At 37.4% G+C, this 26679-nt stretch overlaps 1 protein-coding gene across 10 annotated transcripts in view; it reads left to right on the forward strand.

Moving 5' to 3' along the window:
• BNC2 (basonuclin zinc finger protein 2) overlaps positions 1 to 26679 on the forward strand; it is a 326769-nt gene that overhangs the window by 285090 nt on the left and 15000 nt on the right. For all 10 annotated transcript variants that reach the window (XM_068176975.1, XM_068176974.1, XM_068176984.1 and 7 more), the window contains one exon: positions 19158 to 21124. In XM_068176975.1, the coding sequence (XP_068033076.1) occupies positions 19158 to 21124 (1967 nt within the window). The remainder of the gene's footprint in view (positions 1 to 19157; positions 21125 to 26679) is intronic.

Below are 26679 nucleotides of genomic sequence, written 5' to 3' on the forward strand. Positions count from 1 at the left end.
AAAACAAAACACCCTGACAAATAATAGGTTATAAAATTCTGCAAAATACTACAAACTTCCTATTTCTGCAATTTCTTTATCAGCCGGTTTTGGATTATTTAAGTGAAACAGTGAGAATAAAATTACTTTCTGCCCACCACATGCCATAATTCTATCTATTCAAAAATGAAACATCAAGGCAACCAAAAAATACCAAGTATGGGTAAGATTTCTAACTGGTATCACTTTTACCATCTTTATGGGCCATTGCTTTTCACTATTATATTGGTTCAGGAGATCCCGATCTGTCCTAGGGCTTGGAAAAGAAAAAAAAGTCTTTAAAGATAAAAAAGTTGGAGGAATTTACAAAAAGCATATTAGTGCAGTAGTGTTCTTATTTTCTGTTGACATGCATACAAAATGTAAGTAATGCTTATGCATCGTGAGTGTGCAACTCTGAAATAATGGATATCAAGGTTCACAGTTTCAAAAGGAAACCTTGGGACGGAAGAGGAAAGGGTTTGTTTTACTTTGTAGGTATATATGAAACTGATTCCCACTGCCTACTCATCATACAAATATATTCCTGTGTTTAAACTTTGGATGTGCTTTCAAAATACCCCTGTTTGCCATTTTAGATTTCTAACCTGAGTATGTCTTTGAATGACTCTCAGACCTCCCTAATTCCTTCCATGTACACTCGATAGAAAGGAGAGTGCCTGCTGCCCCCCTTCTCTGCACACTTGTAACTCTCATGCTGTCATATGCTACATGCAGTTACTAGTGAATGATGAGAAAAGCATCTATCCCCTCAAGACTGTGGTCAGTAACCATCATAAAACCCAGAAAAAATTATTTTGTGTTACATCATTTTGACAGTAGATCACTACTTTTATTTTCAACGTGTTGAATTTTTAACTGCTGTGTCACTTGCCACCTAACCTTTCTAATGATAAGCGTTTGTGATCGCCACCGTATTTCCACACTTAGGTCTTGGTGTGTATGCATGAGAGCCAATACCAAAATACTTCATTCCTATTGTATTACTAAGCATTCCAAATCCCTAAAAGTTATCTATATTGATACTGGAAATATTGTACAATTTTGTGAGAGATTTTTTTGTAAAATGTTTGCAAAAAGTTGCATTGTTTCTTAATTGTTGCATGATTTGAGGTGACTGCATGTGTGAGGACTGTTTTGCAGTGAGTGCTTGAAAGTAGGACTCATTTTTCATTTATCTTCCTATTGTAAATAATAACAGCAAAGTAAATATGCTTGAATGCTTCATTGTATCAGTATCTGATAAGGTTTGGACATCTGGATGGAGTGTTAATGACAAAAAGTGTATTTTTGGCTAGATAAGCTTATTCCCATTAATTTTATCTTGCGTCATAGATATATAACAATTTTAAGAAAAAAATAGAACATCTCTTAATAATACACTTTGATATTTACTTTGTTTCTGACAGTACCATCAGAATTAAACACACAGAAAAAGAAGAGACTGTAACACAGTGAAAACACTCTATATATTAATTTATCAGTCAGTACTGGGTAAAGGACATTTTAGGTCACTAATGCCATTAGCATGTTTTCTATTGATACCCAGACTCACTATGCAAAGTGTACAGACATCTAATCTGATCCCAGAAATCATATAAGTGGATTTATTCTTAGAGCAATGGATAAAATGGAGATGGAAAGGCAAGTCTAGAAAAGTGTCTTCTCCCTCTCCCCTTTCTCTTCCCTCTAATTCTCCCTGGTTTTCTTTTGCTTCCTCCCTCCTTTCTCTCCATCTTTTCCCCTTCTCTTTTTCTTTCATTTCCTCTCTTCTCTCTGTCTTTTTCTCCCTCCCCCTCCCAACATATAAAATACCAGCAGTCATGCACTGCAGATTCATAAAAGGGGGAATATTTCTAGTTCTCTGGCAGGTAGAAGACATTGTTATGGGCTGAATACACTTATATCTGAATAAATTCCCAGGGAGGCTGAGAACCACTGACATGGTAGGTATGTAAAACCATGTAACTGACATCAAGGCCTGTTGCACTTGTGTAGCCTTATTGAATCAGTGGAGCGCTCAGTCCCTAGTGAGGCAGATGCCACTAGCATCTGCATTCCTGACAAGCAGCTGCACCTGAGGTTCAAGGGACACTTACGTACTTATGCTGAGCTGTGCGTCACTGAGACTTCATCACCAACTTTGAAAAGTATATTTTTTGAAAACTAAGACACAGCTTTTATATTTTGATTGTGTGTAGAGGAAGGAGTCATTAGAGAGCGAGTTCTGGGGTGTCTGTTCAAATGTCATGAGTTCTCTGCTCATACTCCAAATGAGACTGGTTCTTCTTATGATAACACCATACCGACACTAATTTATTGCTGAATACATGAAGTCAGTTGTGACTCTTGTGTTTTCTCTTCAGTTTATCTTAAACATGGCATAATGTCTTATCCCTCCTTCTCTCATCCTTCTTTTGTCAATTAGTTTTGTCTCGTTTCAAAGCTGTGTATGGCACAAGACAGGAGAAGGACTTTTTTTAATTCCAAGTATGATAGCAGTCAAATTACTAGACAAAATGCAATCCAGATAAATGAAGCAATGGACTATCAAAAGCCACTGTATACCCTACAAACAAACAAACACCAAAACATCCATATATAATAAAGTCCAAGAAAAAATTACAATTCTTTCTCGAAATTCTGCCTCACGTTCTTTGACTAGCCAGCTTTACCTGGACAGTAAAGATGATGTCATGATCAAAAAACTTCAAATAATAAATAGCATTGTCTAGAAAATGTAGGCAAAATTCATGAATTGTGTGTATATGCATATATGTGTAATTACTTTAAAGCTAGGCACTGTTGTCTAAGTTTATTGCTCTTCAATTCTGTGGTTGACCTAACACTATGCCTTGCACTACATGCCTGTATTCCTTAAGCCCTGGCTAATACTTGGGTTTCTTGTGGTGAGTCTGAAATTCCACTGCTGGATTTTGAGTGGAGAAACTCTTGTGGTTTATGGCATCATCAGTATCTTGAGATGGAAATGAGGCTTTATGGAAATCAATCTTCCTAAAGGGCTCTGTACAATACAAAGTGCTTAAAAATAAAAAGTGAGTGCTGCTTTTACTGTTTTGGCATCAGCCCAGTCTGTATTCACTTATGGATAGTTATACTATAGATGGGTGCTCTTCAGCAACAGTGCTTGCTGCTCTGGTTGAAAAAATAGGAAAAAAAACCCTGATTGCAAAGGGGGCTTGCTATTGCTTTATCTTCTCTCCAAATTCTCACACACACATTTTTCCTTCTTCTTTCCAAACCTCAGCTGTCCTCTTTCTATGAAAACACAGCTTAATTCTATGTCTACTCATGTCTGCCTATGTTATTTTCTACGACTGCACTTAAGGAAAAATGGTTTTAACTTGATTTGACTATATCTTGTGTTAAAGGTTATTCATAAGTCATGCAGAACCAATAGTACCTTCTTTGTGTAAATTCAGTGCTTTTCACTTCCTCAGATCAGTGAAAGGACAAGTAAGCCACTGCATTTCTGCCTGTCCTGGTCTACTGCTGCTGCTGTTTGCTATGTCCTTGGTGCTACAAGTGTACCACAATGTAATTGTCTAAATATGCTCACACTACTGTGATATGCCTATGGTGAATCCTGCATAGTAATTTGATTTGATTAATGGACTTTTGAAGGTGTAGTCCCCTCCTTAAAACTCATGTGGTTTGAGACAACCATGTTATAGGTAACCTTGCTTGTTTAGCTCTACCAAATTGAATTAATTACTGTAGTTCACTTAAGAAAAAAATAGAGAAAAAAATTCTAGGAGTTGATCACATAACAATACTACGTTGCATTTTTAATGACTTGGCAGTAATCATTTCGTGCTAAGAGGAGTGCAAGACATACAGGTGTTCTTTAAAATGCTTATAAATTATAACTGTTTACTGTGAGTTTTACAAATCCCTATAGAGGTCTGACCTTATTGTCCTATGTGGACAAAATTGACATTGGCTTGTAGTCTTCAGTTTCCATTTGCCATGGACTGAATATACAAAATTTTCTCTGTTATTGTCATGCTTGAGCCAAGCTCAGTTGGTCTGCCTGAAAACAATGAAATAGAGAGTTTTACATCCTTCACAAAACTGCTTAAACATTTTCTTTTCAAACTTTGTCATCACTTAGGAACAGCTGAGGGAGTCCGTGATTGCTGAGAGATTTGCTTGGTTCTTCCATACACAATGATACTTTCTCTTCACTCTGTAGTGTAATTTACAATGCATTTGGCTCCATGTAAATGCTTACAGTGGTTGGCATGTTGCTATCCAGACTATTCCTTGTTTTATTTTAAAATGGACATTTCAGATTTGAAGTGGAATCTCTTAATTTTCTGAGTTTCAGAATGTATTCAGGATTGTGTTTGCAAATAAAATTATGTATGTGTATATATATACATATATACACATATATGTGTTGGAATTAATTTTATTTTGAATAATTTATTTCAGTCTTGCTGTAAAATGCAGTAAATAAGCAGGGTATTAAATATTTGCATCATCATGGCTGTGGCCTGAATTTCATATACCACCATAACCTTGTCATCTTTTGGTTTTGAGATAAAAAATCAAAACCAGAGGCTTGTAATCCTCCATATATTGATTTTTTATTATTAAAAATGAAAGTTGAAAGGCAACTCTAAGCCTGCTTTATCAGCCATACTTGGACTGATTTTGGATGCTGTTTCTAAGAGCTGTGGATGTGCCAAAGACATTAATATTAACTTTTTGCTTGCATTTTGCCAAGGTATCCTCTTCTCTTTTTTTTTTTTTAATGAAAAAAATTAATTTTATTTGCTTTGCAACAAATACTTTTATTCAGGGGAGTGTCTTCTGTGTTACGCAGAGTCTGCCCTCTGGGGTAAGAGGGCAGCCTGTAAAGTTTTCAAAAGAAACTTGTAAGTGTGAGCACTATTATTTCCTTTAGAATTTACTGTGCTAGAAGTACTCTAATGACAGTTCATTGGTGTCCATTTGGGGAAGAGGGATTGGTCTTTTTATTTGAGAGTTATTTCACTTGGGAAGCCTTGAACATAATAATCATGAATGAAACAATTGCAACAAAGTGTAATAACGTCTGTTCTCTGAGACAATGAACTAGAAAAGGTGTTCATTGGCTGATGCAAGCTTACCTGTCATAGAAGTGAATCCTTACAGACGTTTCCCCCGTCCTCCACTGAAAGAAGGAGAGTGAATGCTACCGAAATTCTCTAGTAACATTTTCTATGTCTGTCATTTCTCTTCAATTCCTCTGTAGCTCAGTTTGCTTATAATCTTACTGTGGGGCAGAGTTGTTTGAATACTCATGAAGGCATGAGTTCACAATACAGAATTTTATTGAGGTTACCTTGAATCATAAAAACACAGAATCAGTTAGGTTGGAAAAAAACTTAGGAAAAAAAAAAACCTCTTAAAGTCCAGCCTTTTACTGATCACCACCACCTTGTTAACATGACACCAAATGCCAGATTCAGTTATATCTTGAACCCTTCCAGGGATGGTGACTCTACCACTTTCCTGGCCATTCCAATGCCTGACACCTCTTCCAGTGAAGAAATTTCTCCTATTGTCCACCTGAACCTTCCCTGGTGCAGCTTGAGGCTATGACCTTTTGTCCTGTCACTGGTTGTCTGAAAGAAGAGACAGAACCTGGCTGCAGTCTTCCAGGCAGCTGTAGAGGGTGATAAGGTCACCCCTGAGCCTACTCCTCTCTAGCCTAAACAACCCCAGCTCCCTCAGCCACTTCTCATACTGGGGAGTCCACAACCTTCACCACCTTTGTTGACCTTCTCTGGACACTGTCCAGCACTTCAATGTCTTTCCTGTTGTGAGGGGCCCAAAACAGAACTAGAGGTGTGGCCTCCCCAGTGCCAAGGACAGGGCGACAATCCCTTTCCTAGTCTCACTGGGCACACTTGCTGATACAGGCCAGAATGCCATTTGCCTTCTTGACCACTCGGGTGCATGCTGGTCCATGTTCAGTCACTGTCACCAGCACCCTCAGGTCCTTTTCTGCTGGCAGTCACTCTGCCCCCAGCCTGTGGCACTGCTTGGGCTTGTTGTGCCCAAAGTGTAGCACCTGACACTTGGCCACGTTTAACCTCATGCTGTTGGCTTCAGCCCATCAATCCAGCCTGTTCACATCCCTCTACAGAGTCTCCCTGCCCTCCAGCAGATCAACACTCCACCCAGCTTGGTGTTACCCATGAATTTACTGCGAGCACAATCAATCTCCCCATCTAGATAATCAGTAAAGATACTTAGTGGGACTGGGCCCAGCACAGATCCCTGGGGGACACCCAGTGAGCAGCCACCAGCTGGATGCAGCACCATTCACCACTCTCTGGGCCTGGCCATCAGCCATTTCTCAACCCAGTGAAGGGTGCACCTGTCCAAGCTGTGGGCCGCCAGCTTTTACAGGAGAGCACTGTGCGAAACAGTGTCAAAGGCTTTGCTGAAGTCTGAGCAAACAGCTACAGCCTTCCCCTCCTCCACTGTTTAAGTCACTTCATATAAAAGGAGATCAGGTTGGTCAGAAAGGACAAAATTCTGTATTACATATAGAGTAGTGCTCCATAGACTTCAGACATTCAAAGGCATGTTTTCTTTACAGGTCTGTGGCATGTTTCCTTTACAATCATAAAGTAAGGGGACATGTTGTCTATTTCCATCTTAAAAACAAGGATCTGAGATATGGAAAGACCATGATTTGTCCAGAATGTACAAGAAGTGGCTCCTGAGTCCAGTAATTAAGCTTCAGTTTCCTTGAGGATACCCACCTCCACCTCTTTCTCTGAGATTACTGTATGACAAGGCATTAAAAATGTAAAAATACTGGTTTTCTTTTCATGTGATATAGATTATGAGGTTTCTCTTTGATGTTTTAGATCCTTCTTTAAAACCTCCCTAAGACTAGGTATGGTTTGAATTTCCAAGCATTTAGGTCATTTGCATATGTATTTCAGATAGTAAATCTGAAGCTACAAACTCACTAAAGAAAAACCAAAACAAACGTTTTTTGCACAAGAGCCAAGGTGCCTTCTCTGCTCATGTCCATCATATATCGGGCCCTTTAAATGGCAGAATGAGAGGGATGGCAGAGGCCTCATCATGGCTCAAGTTGGAAGAATTTACTCAGTCAGAATTTCCATTATGTTTTGAAAAAAGAAGTTTCACATGAATACACGTTTAGGCCTGCAAATGGTGCTTGTTTATCTGCAACATTTAGCATTCTCTTGCTTCTTCTTCCATTCAATCCATACTGTCAATACGTGTCATTAATTCCATTTTATGACAAGGTAACCCATCTAGATGACCAAGAAAAACCAACTGATAAAATCTTTTTGATTTTCAGTAATGCTTTTGACAGTTTCTCTGCTATTGGCAAAAGTCAGAGGCCAAAGCAGCTTAAAATTCAAAGAGAAATATTAATAATTTAGAAACTTTTTTTTTCTTTACAAATAAGATTGTACATGGTAATAACAGCATTCTGTATTCTTAAGATTTTTAAACCATTTGTTGCACTTTAACATCTACAACATTGTTGTTTTCTGTTTTTTTCTTTCAGCATAGAGAGAAAATAATATACTTAGAGAGAGGGTGGAGGGTTACTACAGGACTTCCATTTTTTTTTTGCAGTGGATATCCTGCTGAATGTTACATTGACTGAGCACAGGACAGACACAAAGATCAATGCTAGTGGGACCAAAACCCTTGAGGTAGTGCTTACTCAAAATCGATCAGTCTTTTCAGTTGTCCCTGGCAGTGATGGCTGTTACATTTTCTTACCATTTCACTACAGCTTTTTCTTCTAAGTTATATTGAGAGCATGGTCAAAGGTGCCGCCCTCATCTGGTTCCATTCAAACCTCTGTGATTTCCCATAATATCAGTAATTTTGCTACATTTCAGTCTGCCCATTCTTTCTAGATGTGATGCTATCGTAATCCAACAAAATAAATTTACATTGATCAAAGGGTTTTCAGTGTTGGTATAACCTCCTGAATTGCAGTATAATGCAATAATGATCATATTTGGAGAATTTTGACATTTTCTTTTTCTTGTACAGTGGCATAAACTTATCTTATATTGCTACCATTCAGGAATCATAATTCTACTCCAATTTGCATGTTGTCTTCCTTACTTCAGATTTTTTTGGTACCACATTGGTCAGAAGCTGGTGCTGGGCTAATTTTAGTACATGTATAGAATGACAAGGTTTACTATATGAGGAGATGTACAAAATATAAGGCAAAATCTTGTAATTTCAAACGTAACTCTAGCATTGATACTTGCGGATGTATTGTAAATGTGCATAAAGTGTATCCCCAAATATGATAAAATGTATTATGTGCAATCTCATTACTAACACTGTGCAATTACCACATTTGCCAGCAATACAGGCCAGTACTAAAAGGCTTTCTCTGACTCAAGAAGGAGAGTTTCACCTTCCCAAGACAGAGTGGAACTGCACTGTCTTTTTTGTACTGTTTGCAAAGGACTGTTTCCTATGACTATGAATAGGATACCCTCCCAAGACCAATATAGGAAGAGGCATTATTTTTAAAAGTATCTGCTGTTTTAATGTTCTTTACCATAGGCTAATTTTGTCTCTGAGCACTGACTATTTAGGCACTTCTGGTAGAATATTTTGAGATGTCTTTGGCGAAAGAAGGGATCAAGCACAATAAAAAGTTCAACCTTCTTTCTCAAAGCAGGACATACCTGTCACAGCCATGTCCTACTAGTAGAGTACTCTTTACTGTGTCATTGAAGTTGCCTCAGACAAATGGAGTATACAAAGAAGTTGGTATTTGCCAATTCTCTGTTCCTCTCCTGATGCAGATATTGTTCTGAGGGGCATTAAATTAGCATTGTTTGTGGTTTTATGAATGCTACTTCTCTTCCAAATTTATTTGGATTTTTCAGCTAAAAAAGTATCCTGTGTGGCTGTGGTCAGAAACAATAGAAATAGAAATTGTGGAATTCAGCACAGCCCTGAATATAGATTGTTTGGAAAATATCACTGGCTCATGTATCAACTGTTAAATTAACAGAAGAGTTCTCAGGGGAGAATCATCAAATTACTACTAGTGTAGCTTTCCATAGTTCTTCTGTTTTAGTGCTTTTAGACCTAGCACTTCAGAACCTTCTTCTACCACAGTGTCCGATCCATGTCTAAATATATCTCCCAAAACATTCAATATGTGTTTACTAATTGTGAGCGGGGTAAAATTCAAGTGCTGTGCTTGTGGGACTTTTTTTTTATCAGAAGCTGTATTTACGTGATGATGCACAGTAATTTGTTCATTCTTCTGTCAGTGTAATTTACAAGGCAACGACAGATAAACATAGCTATACAAGATTCATTTACAATGACACAATGGCAGATACACAGAGCAGAACCCTGCCTATGAGATAAAGTGGACTGAGTGACTTATGCAGTAATTATGGCATAATTGTCATTAACCTCGCAAACAGTAGTTTACCCATATTGTTTAAAAGGCTCCAGGATGCATAATGACAAGGTAATCTGTCAAAGCGCTAGGGGGAAATATTAATAAGATTTGTGCAAGCCTGGATAGAAAATATGCGGAAAGCAGCCACATTAAGCTAATTGGTGGATGAATATACACTTGTAAAAGTGCTTCTAATGGCACGTTTGCTGCTCTCCAAATGACTACTGTTAATGTGGAGAAGTGGGCTGCCTAGAAAGTCAGGACTGCTGGGACAAGAGGGTATTAAGACATGAAGGCACAGTTATTATTACTTTGTACACTGTAATATAATTTCCCCACTTTCTCTTGCATTTCACTGCCTCTAATAGGTTCAAACTGATAGCTTGCTTCATGCCCTTTTATACTCCAGTGACCTTTGCCATTTTGGTGTCACTTCTGCACCCTGCTGTCTCCCTTTTGCATCACATTTCCTATGACACGCCTATGACACACCTGTGTTTTATTCGTGTAAATTTTTTGGTAAGCAATAAAAGGAAAAAAGCCTCATTAAGATCTTGTAGTATATATTGCAAGTAATAATGCATAGTCCCCTAATGAAAGTAAAGATGGAAATCAATCTCCTGATTCTGCTGCCATTCATATATCCTGCATATAGTACAGCTGAATCCCCTTATTGAGACACAATTTGGGTTCAATCAGAAAACCAAGCATGTAATGAAATCCAATTTATGAGTATAACTCATTGGCACTTTCATTCCAGTGTTTATGGCCTTGGACAACTTCTCAATTCCTTACAATGCTCCTGGTTAGGCAAATTTCTCACTGACTTAGCTGGAAGTTTTACTCACAAGCCCAGAAAGATTCAACTTTTCTTGGTTATGTTTTCCAGTTAGGCTTATGGCTGTAGTCAGTTTAGATTTAAAGTGAGGGAAGGACTGTCTGATAATTGGATTTGACTTGACTGGTTGCATGTCTTGCTCTGCATTTGGTGCAGTCTGTGTTAGTAGAGCAAGGCTATCAGACACGATTTGTTTATATTATCGCATAGTGCATTGGGAAAAGTCTCAGCTGAAAAGAGGCTGGGTGTCTCTTGTGGCTGTGTGTATTGCAAATACAATACCTTATAAGTGCTCTTTGTGAATATTTCCTCTTTCTCATAGAAATTGTGTCATTCTTTCAGTGTTAGTGAAACTGAGTCTCAGAGAGCGTTTACTACACTTACTGAAAGACTGCCAGAGCACAGAAAACCAGAGAAAATACAATTTTGCTTCCCAGTAAGTTTTGCAGCACTATCACCAAAAAATAAAAACACCAGTGATTTTTGGTGACTGATAGTATCAAGGCAAATTTCTTTATGTACTATACCAAAATGGTCAAATATATATGCAAAAATTGTTGAAAGTGAGAATTAAAATCAATCATTATTACATATGCTATTGTTATATGCATGATGGTTATTCCCAATGCACTTACATGCAAAATTGTGTTCTAATATTATTTTGCAGCTGAAATTATTTCAGTGGCTTACCATGTTCATGCCTCTGTTTACATGGTGTCTGAAAAGTGCCCGTGGCACCTCGTGCACTCTAAATTTTACACACATACACGATGTGCTTGGTGATTTAATTACCTCTAGTAGCCACGTTGGCCTAAGGACAAACATGCTGTTACATGCCACAAATTAGTGGCAAAGCTTCTTCAGATACTTCAATGAATTTTCCACTCCAGCAGGTTGTAGAGAAGCAAAGGCATCAAAATATTCTCTGTACTTTGGATCCAAAGTTATGGATTTCAAAGCCATTTAAGAAATTTGAATAAATAATTAAATAAAATCTTGATATTCTACCATTTCAGGAATGTTGAGAACAAATGCTTCCCTTTAGTGTGCATTAAAAATATTTCTGTGAGCAGATACCATAAAGTGTATGTTCACCTCGCATTAATTTCTCATTTCCAAAAGTCTTTTGGACATTGCAACCAGAACAGATGGTAAAGGGAATAAATGTTGGCATTTGAAATTTTGTGCAGTTCTTGGGGTGAGAAGGACAAAATACTTCTAAAATAGTGGGATTTTTTGCCTTTTAATACTTGTCACCAACATGACATTTGAAAATCAAAGCAATTTTTGTTGACATTACAGTACCTTGTCTTGGTTTTGGCTGGGATAGAGTCTAAGTGTTTTAGTAGCAGTGGTCTTTTTTAGATTTAGTTGGAGAATCTTTTTAACAACAGTGATTTCTATTTGTTGCTAAGTAGTGCTTACCCTAAACCAAAAACTTCCTCAATGCGCTGCCAGCAACCAGGTGCACAAGAAGTTGTGAGGGAGCATGTCTAGGACAGGAGGCCTGAACTAGCCAAAGTTACATTTCATACCCTTGAACATCATGCCCCGTTTGTAAACTGGAGGGAGTTGGCTGGGAGGGGCCAGTCCCTGCTTGGGGACAATCAGCTGGCAGGGAGAAATTGTATTATGCATCACTTCTTCCTCTTGGGTTTTATTCCTCTTTCATTTTCTTTTCCAGTAATACTAGTATGTTTTATTTTATTCACTCACAGAGGGAATAGTGAGTGAGCAGCTGTGTGGTGCTGTGGGGCAGCTGGGGTTAAACCACAGCAGTTACACCACTGTGAAAACTAGTAAATGCAAGAAGAGTATCAGACTCTGGTTGTGCTTAGATTTTTTTTTCCTCTAAGTATGGACAGACATCTGCTGTGAAAAAAAAATTGTCTGGCACCCAAATATAAAGATACTTAATGTATTTGCTATGATTAAATAAAGCTCAATCTGTTGTGATTGCATTGTAGCCCCACAGTGATCTATTATAATTTTTAAAATAAAAATACTGTGTGCAGTCTTACTCAATGAAAAAACAGTCACTGTCTTGTGAATTATACATATATTCATATTATCTGGTCCATAATCATCCATAACAAAAAGAATATTTTATCACAAGTCAAACAATATGTTTTAAAAATCAGACAAAGCATTTAAAACTAGTGCCCTTGCATCCTAATAGTTTCACTGGAGCTGCAGAGGTGAATGAAGCGGGGAAAGAGTTCAAATTACTGGGTTTTTTTTCTGGAATCAGTAAGAGACATTACACCTAATCCACATGGCTGCTTTATAGTTGGCAAATGAGAGTCTCATCCTCTTTCAGAGCAATGATTTCAAGGGCATTTTAGAATGAAAAGGCATCCTGGGATTGGGGTACACTGTGAGGAAGTTCAGTCCCCAAAAGGAGTCACGTGTTCAGGATCCGGTGTTTTCATACCATTCCAGGCAGCTTAGTCCAGAAACAGCACCCCAGCAGGTTGCTTGTGCAGGGAGGGGTCTGCAGTCCTGGCATGCATCTTTGGTAAGATATGAAACAGAAGACCTGCATACTTTTGGTCAATAAAGACCCTGAAGGCCATTAAGCAAGAGTGTGGGTGGTTAACGGCGGTGTCCTGGCCAGGTTTTCGCTGCAGTTATTGCATTCCACTGCCTTATGTTTCATCTGCAGTTTCAGCAGGACATGGTGTTCCTCACTTTCACTCCAAAATAGTTGAGCAGTGCTCCTGTGCATTGTTACACAGCTGCTGTGCTCCACCATGGAGGTACACCCCCAATATATATTCACACAGATTTGGCTCCACATGCTGTTTCAAGGCTAAGTTAGGTCAAAATTACTTTCCAGCGTGGTCTGTGGAATTACTCCAGGTTTATGGTGCAATTATTCTTGATCTAAAGTGCAGCCAAATTTGCCCCAGTGTCTACAATATCAGTTCATAAAGTTTGCAGAGGTCTTTGGGGGTCCTTTTGGTGAAAACACAAAATGTTTTGCTGCTGAATGGATAAAGAGATGGGGCCAAGAAAGAGGAACCAGAGCAAGTACTGTTACAAACCTGGCAGCAGAGTAAGCATGTAAGTATATGTACATATATATATATATATATATATATATATATATGTATATGTATACCTATATGTATATGTATGTATGTAAGTAAATAAAGTCTCCATGCTACTCTTCTTCTGAGCACACACTGCCAGTGTCATTCTTAGTGAAACTTCGGGGAGAGACAGCCACCTTCTCTTCTCCTGTAGCATTCAGGTATCCTTTTGCCTACCCTGTGTCTTTGGGGCAAGGCAAACAAGTGATAAGAGAAAGGGGGTGCCAGAAGGGAAGAATATCTATCAGTTCGAGCAGAATGGAGGCTGCAGTGAAGTCAAAAGATAAAGATTTCCATTATTGACTGAGAACTCAGTAGTGCTGCACTGTTTGTTCTTGCTGCAGCGGTATAACTCAAGGAAAGGACTGCTGACACTTAAACATTCATTTTTTCATACAGTTTCTGTTGGTGAAGGGAGGCTGGTGGGAGGTGGATGAGAAGTGACAGCTGAGGGGAAAAATTTCAACCATTCCTCTTTGCAGACTTAGTGTGTTAAATCTCATATTAGGTGCACACGTAAAATCACAGTGAGCAAGTATGCACATCTTTTCTTCATGTTTACAGGAGCAAAGGTGAGGGAGATTCAGCATGGTAAAAACTCCTATCAAGAAAATGAGTATCTAATTGCATGTGTGAGTGTATATTTCTGTGGAAAACTAGATAGAGGGCTTACTTTGGTCCTACTGAGATCAGTGAGAGTTAGCCAAAATGAGTTAGAAATGTTGTATATTGTCCCATCTGTACTAATGTGAGTTGGTGTGGAGCTGTACAGTTTTGGTAACTCTTACCCCAGGAGTAGTAGGACTACCCAGAGTGTAGCAGCTTGAAATTTAATTGCGAAGCAAAGAGATGCTTCTGGGAAATTCAGCCAAACAAAAAACAACAAACCCTAAATCATGGAAATTATGAAAGCTTTTCTTATTATAAACAAATGTGGATTTTTTTTTCTACACCCTAATTAAAACCATCCTGTGCAATTATAGTATAATAAAATTAATATATTTCCGTCTGCTTTTCAACTGTTACAGCTGCATTCAGAATGTTTCTTTGAGATCAGCTAGAAAATACACAGCTCCTTAAGAATAGTTTGTCAAAGAAAAATTGGTGATATACCCTGAGCTAGCCTAATTATTTAATCAAACATGTATCTGTGCAATGTTTTGTAACAAGGAAACTTCACAGACATGCATCAAAACCCACTGTTTAGGTGCATATGCAAACGTACTAAAATATGAAGCCTAGCAATTATTTCTTTTTTCTGTATAACTTTGAATGTTTCTCAGAAGTTATCACAATAGAACCTGAAAATCCTTGAGTGTCTCCCAGAACATAAAGCTAGTTTTAGAAGCAATCTAGTTTTTAACCTTTCTATTAATCTCAAACTTGTATGGGCATCTCTCACTGTGTATCCAGTCAGGTGTATATATACATTTTTCCTAAGAAGTGAATCAGTAAGATACCATAGAACTGCAAAAAGTCAGTGTTGTATATGTACACTAATGTGTTTCTCTGTTTTGTAAACATATAAAATTTCTGCTTGTAATGCAGTCACAGCAGTCATGGGAGCTTCTCACACAAAATGAGAATTTAAAACAACTGATTTCATAATAGAAGTTCCAGGTTTACAGTGTATGTTTATGGTGTATGCATGTGTAGACTGCCCTTACTTTCTAAATAGGCAGTTTTTAAACTGGGAGGTTTTAAAGCTCTATTGAAAGATTTAAAGGCTGAAGACCTTCAGGAAATGAAGACTCACCTTCACAACCCTCCCCAGTTAAGCCCCTAAAAATGAGAGTGATCTCTATGTCCATCCTTTCTTGTAGTTTGTGTTTTTCAAGATAATCGTCTTGATCCCACCGTGTATTTTTCTAGACCTAGAAGTTTAAGACAAGGTGTACCCTTACACATCCTGGCACACACCTTTCTTCCTAACCTACAGTCAGCAAAATTCAGGAGGCGGGTTCAGGATGATAAACCATGATATTACTTTACAGATCTAATGTTGTATGTGTGTATGTGGATCTGTTTATTCAAATTATAGACTTGAGTGTGTGGTTAGAGTGAGAAAAGGTTATGTGTTATGACTTGGATCCTTGGAGGTCAGTTTAATATGGTTTAAAAATTAAAAGATTTTCTCCAACTGAAATGGTGAGAAAGAGATCCATACAGTAAAAATAAAATTCAATAAATAATAAATAAAACAAAATAAAATTTATTAAATTAAAAATCAAAGCAAGGCTGTTTGGACAAAGTAGGAAGATCGTAAGTGTATGCTGTACAGATTGGAGTTACTTGTCTCCTGCCTGGCTTAGAGCTGTATGCATGCAGTGGTATCTCTGTACTCACTGACTTCCTTGTACACATTGTCACTGGAGGCTTGGCTTAATCAGTTGTGAGCTGAAAAAAGTAATATAAATTGGAACCTTTTGTCATGAAGTATTTAAATGTTGATATGCTTTAATGGCTTCGGGGAGAAATTTTAGCATGAGAGATTGTAAGAAACAAGAAATCGATTACATGTAAGAAAGGACTTGAACCTCTAATCAAGTATTACCGTATATAGAAAGATCCCTAGCTAGTTATAGCTAAATTCAAATGGGATAATGGTTAGATTCTTTTGTTAATTTTAAGTTTTATCAAAAAATGACATTCCTATTCACTCTTTATCTAGTGTTGCATAATACATGCTTACAATGATTTATGGTAAGTTTTCATTGTGTAAATATTGAAGCATATGCTAGACAGTATCCATAAGCAGTAAGAGTTTTATGAAATACAGGCATCTGCATATTTCTCTCTGTTTTTGTTGGGTAAAAAAGGCCAGAAAACTTCTTGCTGAAAATTAAAAAGATAAAGCTTGATATAGCTAGTAGGAGTAGTCAAGGGGTATTTAAGAGCAACTTTCTGGTTCCCTGCTTTTTCTATGACAGCAAGGGTTACCCATGACTATCGCACCCTTAAATGCCAGTTTCTCTGATCAGTGGGACTTAGCAGCTGCTGAAGGTCTGGTGCTCCTCATTGTAAATTCTTAAACAAAGTGAAACAAGGAGTGGTGGTGTCTCATCAAGAGGTAACTCATGTAGCTAAGTGCCAGCTTTGCTCACTTAAGATGTGGAGTAATTCCCTGAAAGGGAACCCCTGAATTTATAGGCTTGCCTGCCTGTTCTGTGTATGCAGAGAGCTGTCTGGGCTGCCATCAGGGACGGACTGTGTGACACCACCTTCCCATTACATGAGGGAGTCTGTCACAGGATCTCTACCTATTATTCTCATGAGTTATTCTTGTGCTAGCTGTGATTATATTTTAATTCCTTATATATCAGTTTTTGTAAAGCATCCATCTGTTATATAAGCTTGATTTACAAATGAAAACAAAAACATAAAATGTGGCAGTAGTACATTACAAAGCAGCCTGGAGCTGGCTGCAGACATGAATCCTAATTCAATACAGGTAAGCAGTGTAAATTAGACAATGTTATTTCCATCTTTAAACTATGGGAATTACAGTTAGAAAGAATTAATATTTGTGATTTGGGATGGGAAATGTGTGCAGATAGATAAGGTCAGATATGAGAGCGAAGGCCTGGAGATCAAAATCTGATTCAAATCTGGTTTTCAGTTCCATGTAGGAATTACCCATATGTTGAACTGCTATGGTTGGCTGGAAGTTCTTGAAGTAGATGTAAGAAACGTTAGATCTTACCCAAGGGGAAAGTGGCTAAAGTTATTTGGGTAGGAAAAAACAAATATGATTTTGGAGGTTTAAAATATGAATCTGTCCTTTATTTTTTTTATGGCTTTGGTGTTTTTTTCTTCCACCCCTCATCTCATTTAGGTTTGGTTTTGTTTCACTTATTTTTCTTGTTGGGGGTGATGTTTGATGTTCCAGATGATTTCTGACTGCCTGTAAAATACTACTACATCAAGAACTGTAAGGACATAGAAATCAGACATGTCCACTGTGCTTAGGAGTGTTCAAAGGTGAACACATTTCCATACTAATGTGGCAAACCAAAACCAGCATCTGCATCGTGATGTCTCATTCATCACCATAAATACAGAATGAACATTTTCTACGCATAGATGGGTTTCGGGGCTTTCCATCTGGGTTAACTGGGTAAGATTTTCCAAGTTAATTGCTGTTGAGGGTTTCACTGTCTTTCAGGGTTTGATTGTAAAAGTTCATATGTGGAGCATTTATAAAGATTTTGTAGTTGTTTCTAAGGTATTGAAACATACATGGTATTAATCTTCAGCATTAACTTTATACCCAGAGAGGTGAAGTGAACATTTTCAAACTGAAATAATAAAACCAACTCTAATCAATTAAACACATGCTTTATTATTTGATATTGCAAAATTATATTTTTTAGTGCTCTAGAAAATGTGAAGGAAGAGAAGTATCAATCATCTGAAGACCGAAAATAATTAATTAATTTATTAAATTTTAAAAATAAATCCAGGGGATAAAGGGTCTGGAGGGGAAGAAAGGTATTTTAGACTTCATAATCAAACAAGAGTTAATGATTTTTGCAGCAGTGTGTAATCCAAAGTCTTCAGGTAAGGTTCTGAACCTGAGAGTCAAGATGTGAAAATATCAGAGGCAGTATGGTGGTGTGTCTTGTAAGGCTTTCAAACTGTCTAATGCATGAGGAAGCATTGGAATAATTCTGGTTTGATGGCCTTCCATATTTCATGTTTGTTATAGTTACTGCGCTAATTTTATGTCCAGCATTTGCCCAAAAGGAAAGATGCCAATAAAATGATGTATTCATTATATAAGTATTTTAATATGTTTTTATCAATACTCGCTTGAATGGATTGTCTGACATTACATTGCAGAATTTTTAAGTCCTACCTTCAGGCAAATCTCATGCTTACTAGCAAAAATGAAAGTGTGAAATGCTTTTTAATGTATATTTAACAACAGATAGTCTTGTGATTACTGATGTGTATTCTCTCTGGATTTTTCCCTTGCTATTAGAAGGCAATATTGAGAGACAACATTTTTACACATTTATGCTATCTACATCCATCAGATCCTTACTTTTTGCATATTTTTAACTGTCATTTATAAAAAGGCTACAAAAAAAGTAATCTCTCATGTCTAAATCATACCAATGTTGCAAGCTTACAATCAATTGCCAGTAATAGTTCAGGAAAAGGGATTAAGGTACACATGTTATGTGCTGTTTTCAAGACATTTTGCCTTGAATCAAAGTTTCTTATGAAATGGCCTATAAATGGTTTCAGTCTTCTATCTGCTCATATTTAAGGAGCAAATATATCAATTGTCTTTATTTAGCTCTTTCTAATAGTGTTACCATTTAATAGTGATTAAGGTACAATTTTTTGTATTTTACAGTGGTGTGCACAACAACAATTCATGTTTTACCAATGTATTCTAAACAGTAGCATTCTACAGAGATCACTGTTGTTAAAATAAAAGTACTGAAAGCATTTTAGATCACAGAGTCTACATTTTGTGTACTCTGACACTATTAAACTCAATCTGGTTTTCTAACTGTGACTCTAATTACAGTATTTGCATGGATGGAAAGTTTGTGTTGTTTGGTCAAGTTCTATTAACACTGTTTGCATCTTGTTTTTTGAGCTTAGTGTTTCATGTTCAGGCAGCAGAGCACCTTCTTCAATAATTATGCAGAATCAATAAGTTTTTCTTTGTGTTTTGTCTTTGTTGTTTCTTTGATATGGCCTCTAGGATGCTGCAGGCAAGGTGCTGGACCGCTGGGCCATCATGTCCAGGGAAGAAGAGATCATTACCCTTCAGCAGTTTCTGAGATTTGGAGAAACAAAATCTATTGTGGAGCTGATGGCAATTCAAGAAAAAGAAGGGCAGGCTGTGGCTGTGCCATCTTCAAAGACAGATTCAGATATAAGGACTTTTATTGAAAGCAATAATCGCACCAGGAGCCCAAGTCTCCTTGCTCACCTAGAGAATAGCAACCCTTCTAGCATTCATCATTTTGAAAACATCCCGAATAGCCTTGCATTCCTGCTTCCATTCCAGTACATAAATCCAGTCTCTGCTCCACTGCTGGGGCTGCCTCCAAATGGTCTCCTGCTGGAACAGCCAGCAATGAGGCTCCGTGAACCAAGCCTTACGACCCAAAATGAATATAATGAGAGCAGTGAATCTGAAGTTTCCCCTACACCTTTCAAGAATGAGCAAGCATCCAGCAGGAATGCTTTGACCAGCATCACAAATGTGGAGCCCAAAACTGAGCCAGCCTGTGTCTCTCCTGTTCAGACACCTACGCCAGTCAATGATTTATCGAAAACGGAACACACAAAAAGCTCATTCAGAATTCACAGAATGAGGAGAATGGGGTCAGCCTCCAGGAAAGGAAGAGTGTTTTGCAATGCATGTGGCAAAACTTTCTATGACAAAGGTACTCTTAAAATTCACTACAATGCTGTGCACCTGAAAATCAAGCATCGATGCACTATTGAAGGCTGCAATATGGTCTTCAGCTCTCTCAGAAGCCGCAATCGCCACAGTGCTAACCCAAATCCCCGCCTCCACATGCCTATGCTAAGGAATAACCGTGACAAAGATCTAATTCGTGCTACATCAGGTGCTGCCACTCCTGTTATAGCAAGTACAAAATCCAACCTAGCTTTAACAAGCCCTGGGCGTCCACCGATGGGGTTTACCACTCCCCCTCTAGACCCAGTACTACAGAACCCTCTTCCCAGTCAGCTGGTCTTCCCAGCTTTAAAGACTGTCCAACCTGTTCCTCCTTTTTACAGAAATTTACTTACTCCTGGAGAGATGGTGAGTCCTCCAACCTCACTCCCAACCAGTCCCATAATACCAGCTGTGAGTGGCATGGAGCAGCATCCCCCTCCTCCTTCAGAGTCATCAGTACCTTCAGTGTTAATGCCCACCCCAGAGCCCAGTGCAGACCTTGCCCCTAAGAAGAAGCCAAGGAAGTCAAGCATGCCAGTTAAAATTGAAAAGGAAGTTATTGACACTGCTGATGAGTTTGATGATGAAGACGAAGAGGTGAATGACAGGACCACGATGGTGAATGACATTGGTCATGACAATCACTGCCATTCTCAGGAGGAAATGAGCCCAGGCCTGTCTGTTAAAGACTTTTCCAAAAGTGACAGAAGCAGATGTATGTCCAGACCAGACATAAGAAGGGCAGACAGCATGACATCAGAAGACCAGGAGCATGAGAGAGACTATGAAAATGAGTCAGAGTCATCAGAGCCCAAATTGTGTGAAGAATCCTTGGAAGGCGATGATCGCCTTCATGAACCTGGTGAAAAATCCATGATGCACAGTGACCGACCAGATGAAAACCACAATGACTCTTCCAACCAGGATGTCATTAAGGTGAAGGAAGAGTATACAGACCCTACATATGATATGTTCTATATGAGCCAATATGGACTGTACAATGGAGGCAGTGCCAGTATGGCTACTCTTCATGAAAGTTTTGCTTCTACATTCAACTACAGCAGTCCTCAGAAGTTCTCCCCAGAAGGTGAAATGTGCTCTAGCCCAGACCCCAAGATCTGCTATGTTTGCAAGAAAAGTTTCAAGAGTTCCTACAGTGTGAAGCTTCACTACCGAAATGTTCATTTAAAAGAGATGCATGTCTGCACAGTGGCTGGCTGTAACGCTGCGTTCCCATCACGAAGAAGCAGAGACAGGTCAGTAAATATTAATTGATTTTCTGCATTATTAAATACATTGAATTATGGAAGAACAGGCAGTTTAGGCTGTAGGAAGAAATAGAGAGATGTACAGTAATGACAAGTGACAATTGTGTTCCCATGACATTGAAAGAGATTTATCACTTTAAGATTTTCATTGTTCCTTGGCATTCAGAATGTATATATTGGGCCATCCTCTTAAGTGACTGGCTGGATAGTAAATGTCATTATACTTTCTAAATTCCTGTGAACATGTGTATTGTACTTCTGTTTATAAGCTACAGCCCTCATTACATTTATTTTCTTCTTCCTGTAACATTTAAAACAAGAAAATATTCTATTAAGTGTATAGTAAATTATATACAATACAAATATCTCCATTGCATGCATATCAAACCACAGAACTAGAAAGGAGGGCAAAAGTGGATGGGTGGTTGAATGAAAAGATGGAGATAAGTAATAAAGGACTGGAATAATTTCCATCCTCATAGGCTCATACAAAAGCAAACAAGAAGCATTAGAAGATTGTTCTTTACTATGTTTAAGTTTTAAAAATAGGTGCTATGTTGTAGTGAAAACAAGTAAATATTAAGAATTAAGAAAATCATTGTCTGTTTCTTTAGTAGAACCTACACACATCTCTATCCACTATGGTCATTTAGTCTACATTATTATTTTCTGCATGTGAGCAACTGCCTTCTCCACCGGTGGAAATTATGCACATTCAGAGAGAAAAGGCTTCCCTACATATTTTTAACATCAACCAGGGTATATGCTGCTGGCCCTTCAGATGACATCATGCCTGAGCTATGCTGCATCAATACAAAAGCAGTTGGGCTTAAACAGAAGCAGCTGGTCCATAAACTCTTTGGTTTAGAGTGGATTTTTTGAGGTGTTTTTTTCTTTTTTGGTTTTCTTTGGTTTGGGGTTTTTTTGTTTGTTTGTTTGTTTGTTTGGGTTTTTGGTTTTTTTGGGGGGTTTTTTTGTTTGTTTGTTTGTTTGTTTTGTTTTGTTTTGTTTTGGGGTTTTTTTGGTTGGTGTTTTTAATAGACTGTTCTTTTTGATTCCTGAGGAGAATGTAATACAAATGGAATTTGTCAAAGTGATAGGATAAGACAGGTATTTCCTACTTGTGGATAAAAAATCTCTCATTTGATGATCACACTGTTACATAACAAAATCTCTCTGGTTCATGGAGTAATGGTGAAATTGTGTCACCTTTTTTCCTTTACTTGTGTTTCATATTTTTTCATTAAGCTGTAAAAATTTGGCAGACACAGGAAGGAAATTAAAACTAGCTAAACATTTCATACACAGCTCCTGATTTGTTTTTGTATTTTTTTCATTTAAATTGATGTGGTTTGAAAGAGAATGTTTCTTATCCTATAAAATGAAAGCAAGTCAGTGTTATGGATACTGAGGAGCCAAATTCACTGTTTTGATGAAGAGTACCATCCCCAAATATCTCATGTCTTCTCTTATCATTTATGAAATCCACTGAACAGAAAAATATGAACAAACGTAAGAATACAAGTTCAAAACACCTAAGAAGGACAATCTAGGAAGCTTGCATTACAGTAGGTTAAACTACTAGAAACAAAGCAGGTAGATCTAAATGAAGACTCTTTTTCTTGCTGTGTACTGATAAGTTTAATGAGTCTTGAATTTGACAAGGGAAGTATGTGAATCAGTGGTATAATCTATGCTAAGCTTAGATGTGTGAAACCCCTTTCAGTTCCTGAAATCATAATCTTTGATAATTAAGAATTTGGTTTGGTCAGTCTGTTTCCCTAAATGAATTATAAAAAATCAGTCATATACTACACAAGACAGCTTTGAATTGAGCGTGTGAAGCAAGAGCTGATTAGCTTCAGGATGTGGAACTTTATGCAGTGTATTAAATTTCAACTGTAATACTTTGAAAGATCAGGGTAGTAATAAAGTTAGCATAGTAAAGATTTAGATAGTCTAAGAGTGACTGTGACAAAATGCATAAAATTTTTCCAAGACAAGAACCTGCATATAGGGCACATTTTGAAATGTTTTGTGATATACATAGGATATTACTATTAAGCTTATTGAAAGAAGTATGAAATAAAAAACTGATTTAGTGTCTTAAATTGCAGGCTGCATATTTAAAGATAAAATTATTATTTGCATATCATTTTGAGATGTGTAATGGACAAGGCCATCTTCTTAGATCATTCCATTGGTAACATTCAGGATATGATTCAGTCATGTGTTGCGCCTGGGACAAAAGACTTTTTTTGCATATTATATTCTTTAATTGCAAAGATTCAAGAATGGTTCTGTAATTCAAAAAATTCAAAGGTGTGGTACAATTTGTGTGCCCTACTAGTTTTTAGTAGTTCATCAGTGTTGGTTTGCAACAGTAGTCAGTTTTAGTTTGCAACAGGAAATGCCATGAAAGAACCAGGAAATTCTCTCATGGTTCAGGATAATTCTTTTAGATATTTGAGCAAGAAACATATTCAAAACTTCTCTGGGCTATCCATTTTTGTCTAGAAATGTGCAGAAATTAAAGCATTTGTACAGCATGTCAAAGAAAGCAAATGAAAGATTTAAGTAACATTTTCTTATATTTTGTCCAAAAAAGGGCAGTTTTGTTTAAAAAAAAAAAAGGTGGAAGTAAAAGTTGAATCAATATATTATCTCCCTTTTTTTTTTTTTTGTGGTGTTGGTTTTTTTGTTTTTGTTTTTGTTGGGGGAGTGATTTTTTGTTTGTTTGCTTCTTTGTTTTCTTTGTTTGTTTGGGGGTCTCTTGCAAACTGTTAATTACCCCCAAAATTTTTCCATTAAATTTGTTTTAGTTTTTTTTTTCATCATCCTTTAGAATTTTTTTTTCCGAGAGAGAGTATATGCAATTCCCAGCTTTTCAGATTATGTAGATCACCAAGAAGATAACTAGATAATTAGATTATTAGGATTGCAAAGTGAGAACTTCTAGCCATTTAAATCAATTTCACTTAAAAATTCAGGATCATTTTGCTAACAATTGCTGTATGAAAAATAAGGGTTAGCTACCTAACAGTACACAACACACAGTAATAACTCCTGGATAATATTTGAAATGGATTTGCATCCCATTTTGGACTCATTACAAAAGTCGCTGTGATTTGCTTGTGTTATGAGTCACTCATATGAACTTTGATTAGCTGGAGTGTCTTTGCTTTGAAAATTAAAATGAATTTTTTTTCGGTACTTTCTGTACTATCTCTGTAATGAAATCAGAGTTCTAGCTATTCCATAGCTTACAAGCTTGTGAAGTTTTTATCTCTTTTTTTTTTTGTCATTTTATTAAGCTTATTACTAGCATTATATTAATTATATTGTTAATCCTTTTATAACTAGTTAGATATCTAAAACTCACAAGTCTAGCTATGTTCTATAATAAAATACAAGTTTAAGTAGAGATAGATAACATTGGCTGATTATTTTTGTTTCCTTTAGAGGCATCTGATTTGGCTTAAGTCCTTTTCCAATGCAACCCTAGTTAATCAAAGGTTAATCAAATATTCCCCTTGCCATGTACATACACAAAACCCCAAATTGTTGACAGCAGGTGGAGCTACTGTAAAATGGGCTTTGGAAAGGAGGGGTTGTGATACACACTGCTTGTTACCAGAGGTAGCATATCATATCAGGAGCAAAAGCAGTGATGCTTGGATGAGGGAGGGGTTTTATCTGTGTCATATGTACAAACCCTCCCTTTGCAGAAAGCATCCTGTAGCAATTTGTGCTACGGTTGACCAAATCTAGCTTTATCATTCCTAAATCATTCCTGCCAAGGTCAACACCTGCATAAATATCCTTCTGCCTGATATGTTGGAATATCCTCTGAGATCTTCGGCTAACCAGTGCTAATCTTTGTAAATTATGGTCAAGATCACCAGAAGATTTTAGAGTCCCACTTCACCTATTTTCAATTCAGGAGGAAGGAAAGCAAAGTAAGACTTTTTTCCTTACTATCAAAGACCCAGAAATTCAGTTATCCCTTCTAAAAATTAAACAATATTGTTTTCATAAAGTCAAGCTCTGTTTAGCCTAGATACTTTTTAAAGCACCTATTTTCATCATTCTTCTGAGTTACAAGTAACATCACTCATTAAATCACCCTTAATACCTAGATTTTTTGGTCTTTTCCTCAGAATAGTCTTTCTGGCTTCTTTACCTAGAAGCATTAGACTTGAGTAAACCACTTTTTCTTCCATACTTAAACAACCACTTCCTGAATAGCTGTTCATCCATTACTGTTCCTGTATTTACTTCTGATGTCCTTTCTTTGTCATGATGTTCAGGCTAAGTCTTGTTGTAAAAAGACAATGGAGAGTAAATACGAAAAGAGACCATATTAAAAATTTTGTCAGAAACAATGTCATAAGCCTCCTTCTGAGTGGAAAGACATCTTTTTAAGTAACTTTTTAAATGGAAAAGAGATGGGAAGAAGATACGTTCCCTTGAGGATTGACCCCTTGAATGGAAAGATTTGTTCTTCTGGATTGAATTCTCTCTGGAGACGGAGAAGATCTTTCCTGCAAGTGAGAAGAAAGGGCCAGTGGCCACAGTAGTCAGATTCCCCTGGTTTCTCTTTTCCAGCCTCATCTAGGAGTTTTATCCCAGCACACACTGAGTTTTCCTTACAAAGAGGTAGGTGTGGTTAATCCTTGAAGTCAGCACAGAGGTACAGTTTCTCAGGGAATGATCCTGAACTGTGGATGAGACATGTGGATAGGAGGAGGGAATAATTATTTCCTGACCAAAGGGGATAGCAATGCCAAAGTTTCATCTGAGTTGAAGAACACATTCAGAAGTAAAGGTCTGAACGGTGCAACTTAGACCGGTTGGCTTCATTTTGGTCTCTCACCTATAAGAGCCAAGAATTTTTGGTCAAAACCAGTGATGAAACAGGTGGCAGGTGAACCTTTTGCCTTCATTAGGTCTTGCTGAGAACATTTTTTTTTTTTTTTTGAGGAGAAATAGAGCCATCTTCTCAATTAGACTTAGTGTATGCTAAATCCCCATTTCACCTCAGTACTGACACTATTAAAGTGAGTTTAAATCAGGGTTTTAAGCTAGGACACAACATTAGTAACAATAGGTTACTATGTTTTCCTTTTTCTCAAAGTATGGAAAATAAATTAATTCTCAGTGTACTTGTTCAGAGGAACAAACCAAAACTTTTTATTTTGTCTGTCTGCTAGTTAAGTAGAACTATTCATTACTCAGGTTTGTCTTTTAGGTTTAAGTTTTCTCAAAAACTGACCATGCATGCATATGCTTGTGCATGTGTGTGCATGTGTGTGTGTGTTCCACAAGGTGGGAAAGGTAATTGAGCCCCATGAATAAATTTAAAAACAAAATAATATCTGCTCAGGGTGACTTATAAATAAATATGAGGCAACTATTGGTGCCAAGTGTGATCATGCCATTTGATTGCAAGTTAAATCAGTCCAGATTTAAAAACGTAAACTCCTTGATTTGTATGGAGTATGACATCTGTAGGTGGTTTATTAAAACCTGCTGATGTTTCC

This window comes from Anomalospiza imberbis, chromosome Z (genome assembly GCF_031753505.1).
Source record: "Anomalospiza imberbis isolate Cuckoo-Finch-1a 21T00152 chromosome Z, ASM3175350v1, whole genome shotgun sequence".
NCBI classification, from domain to species: Eukaryota; Metazoa; Chordata; class Aves; order Passeriformes; family Viduidae; genus Anomalospiza; species Anomalospiza imberbis.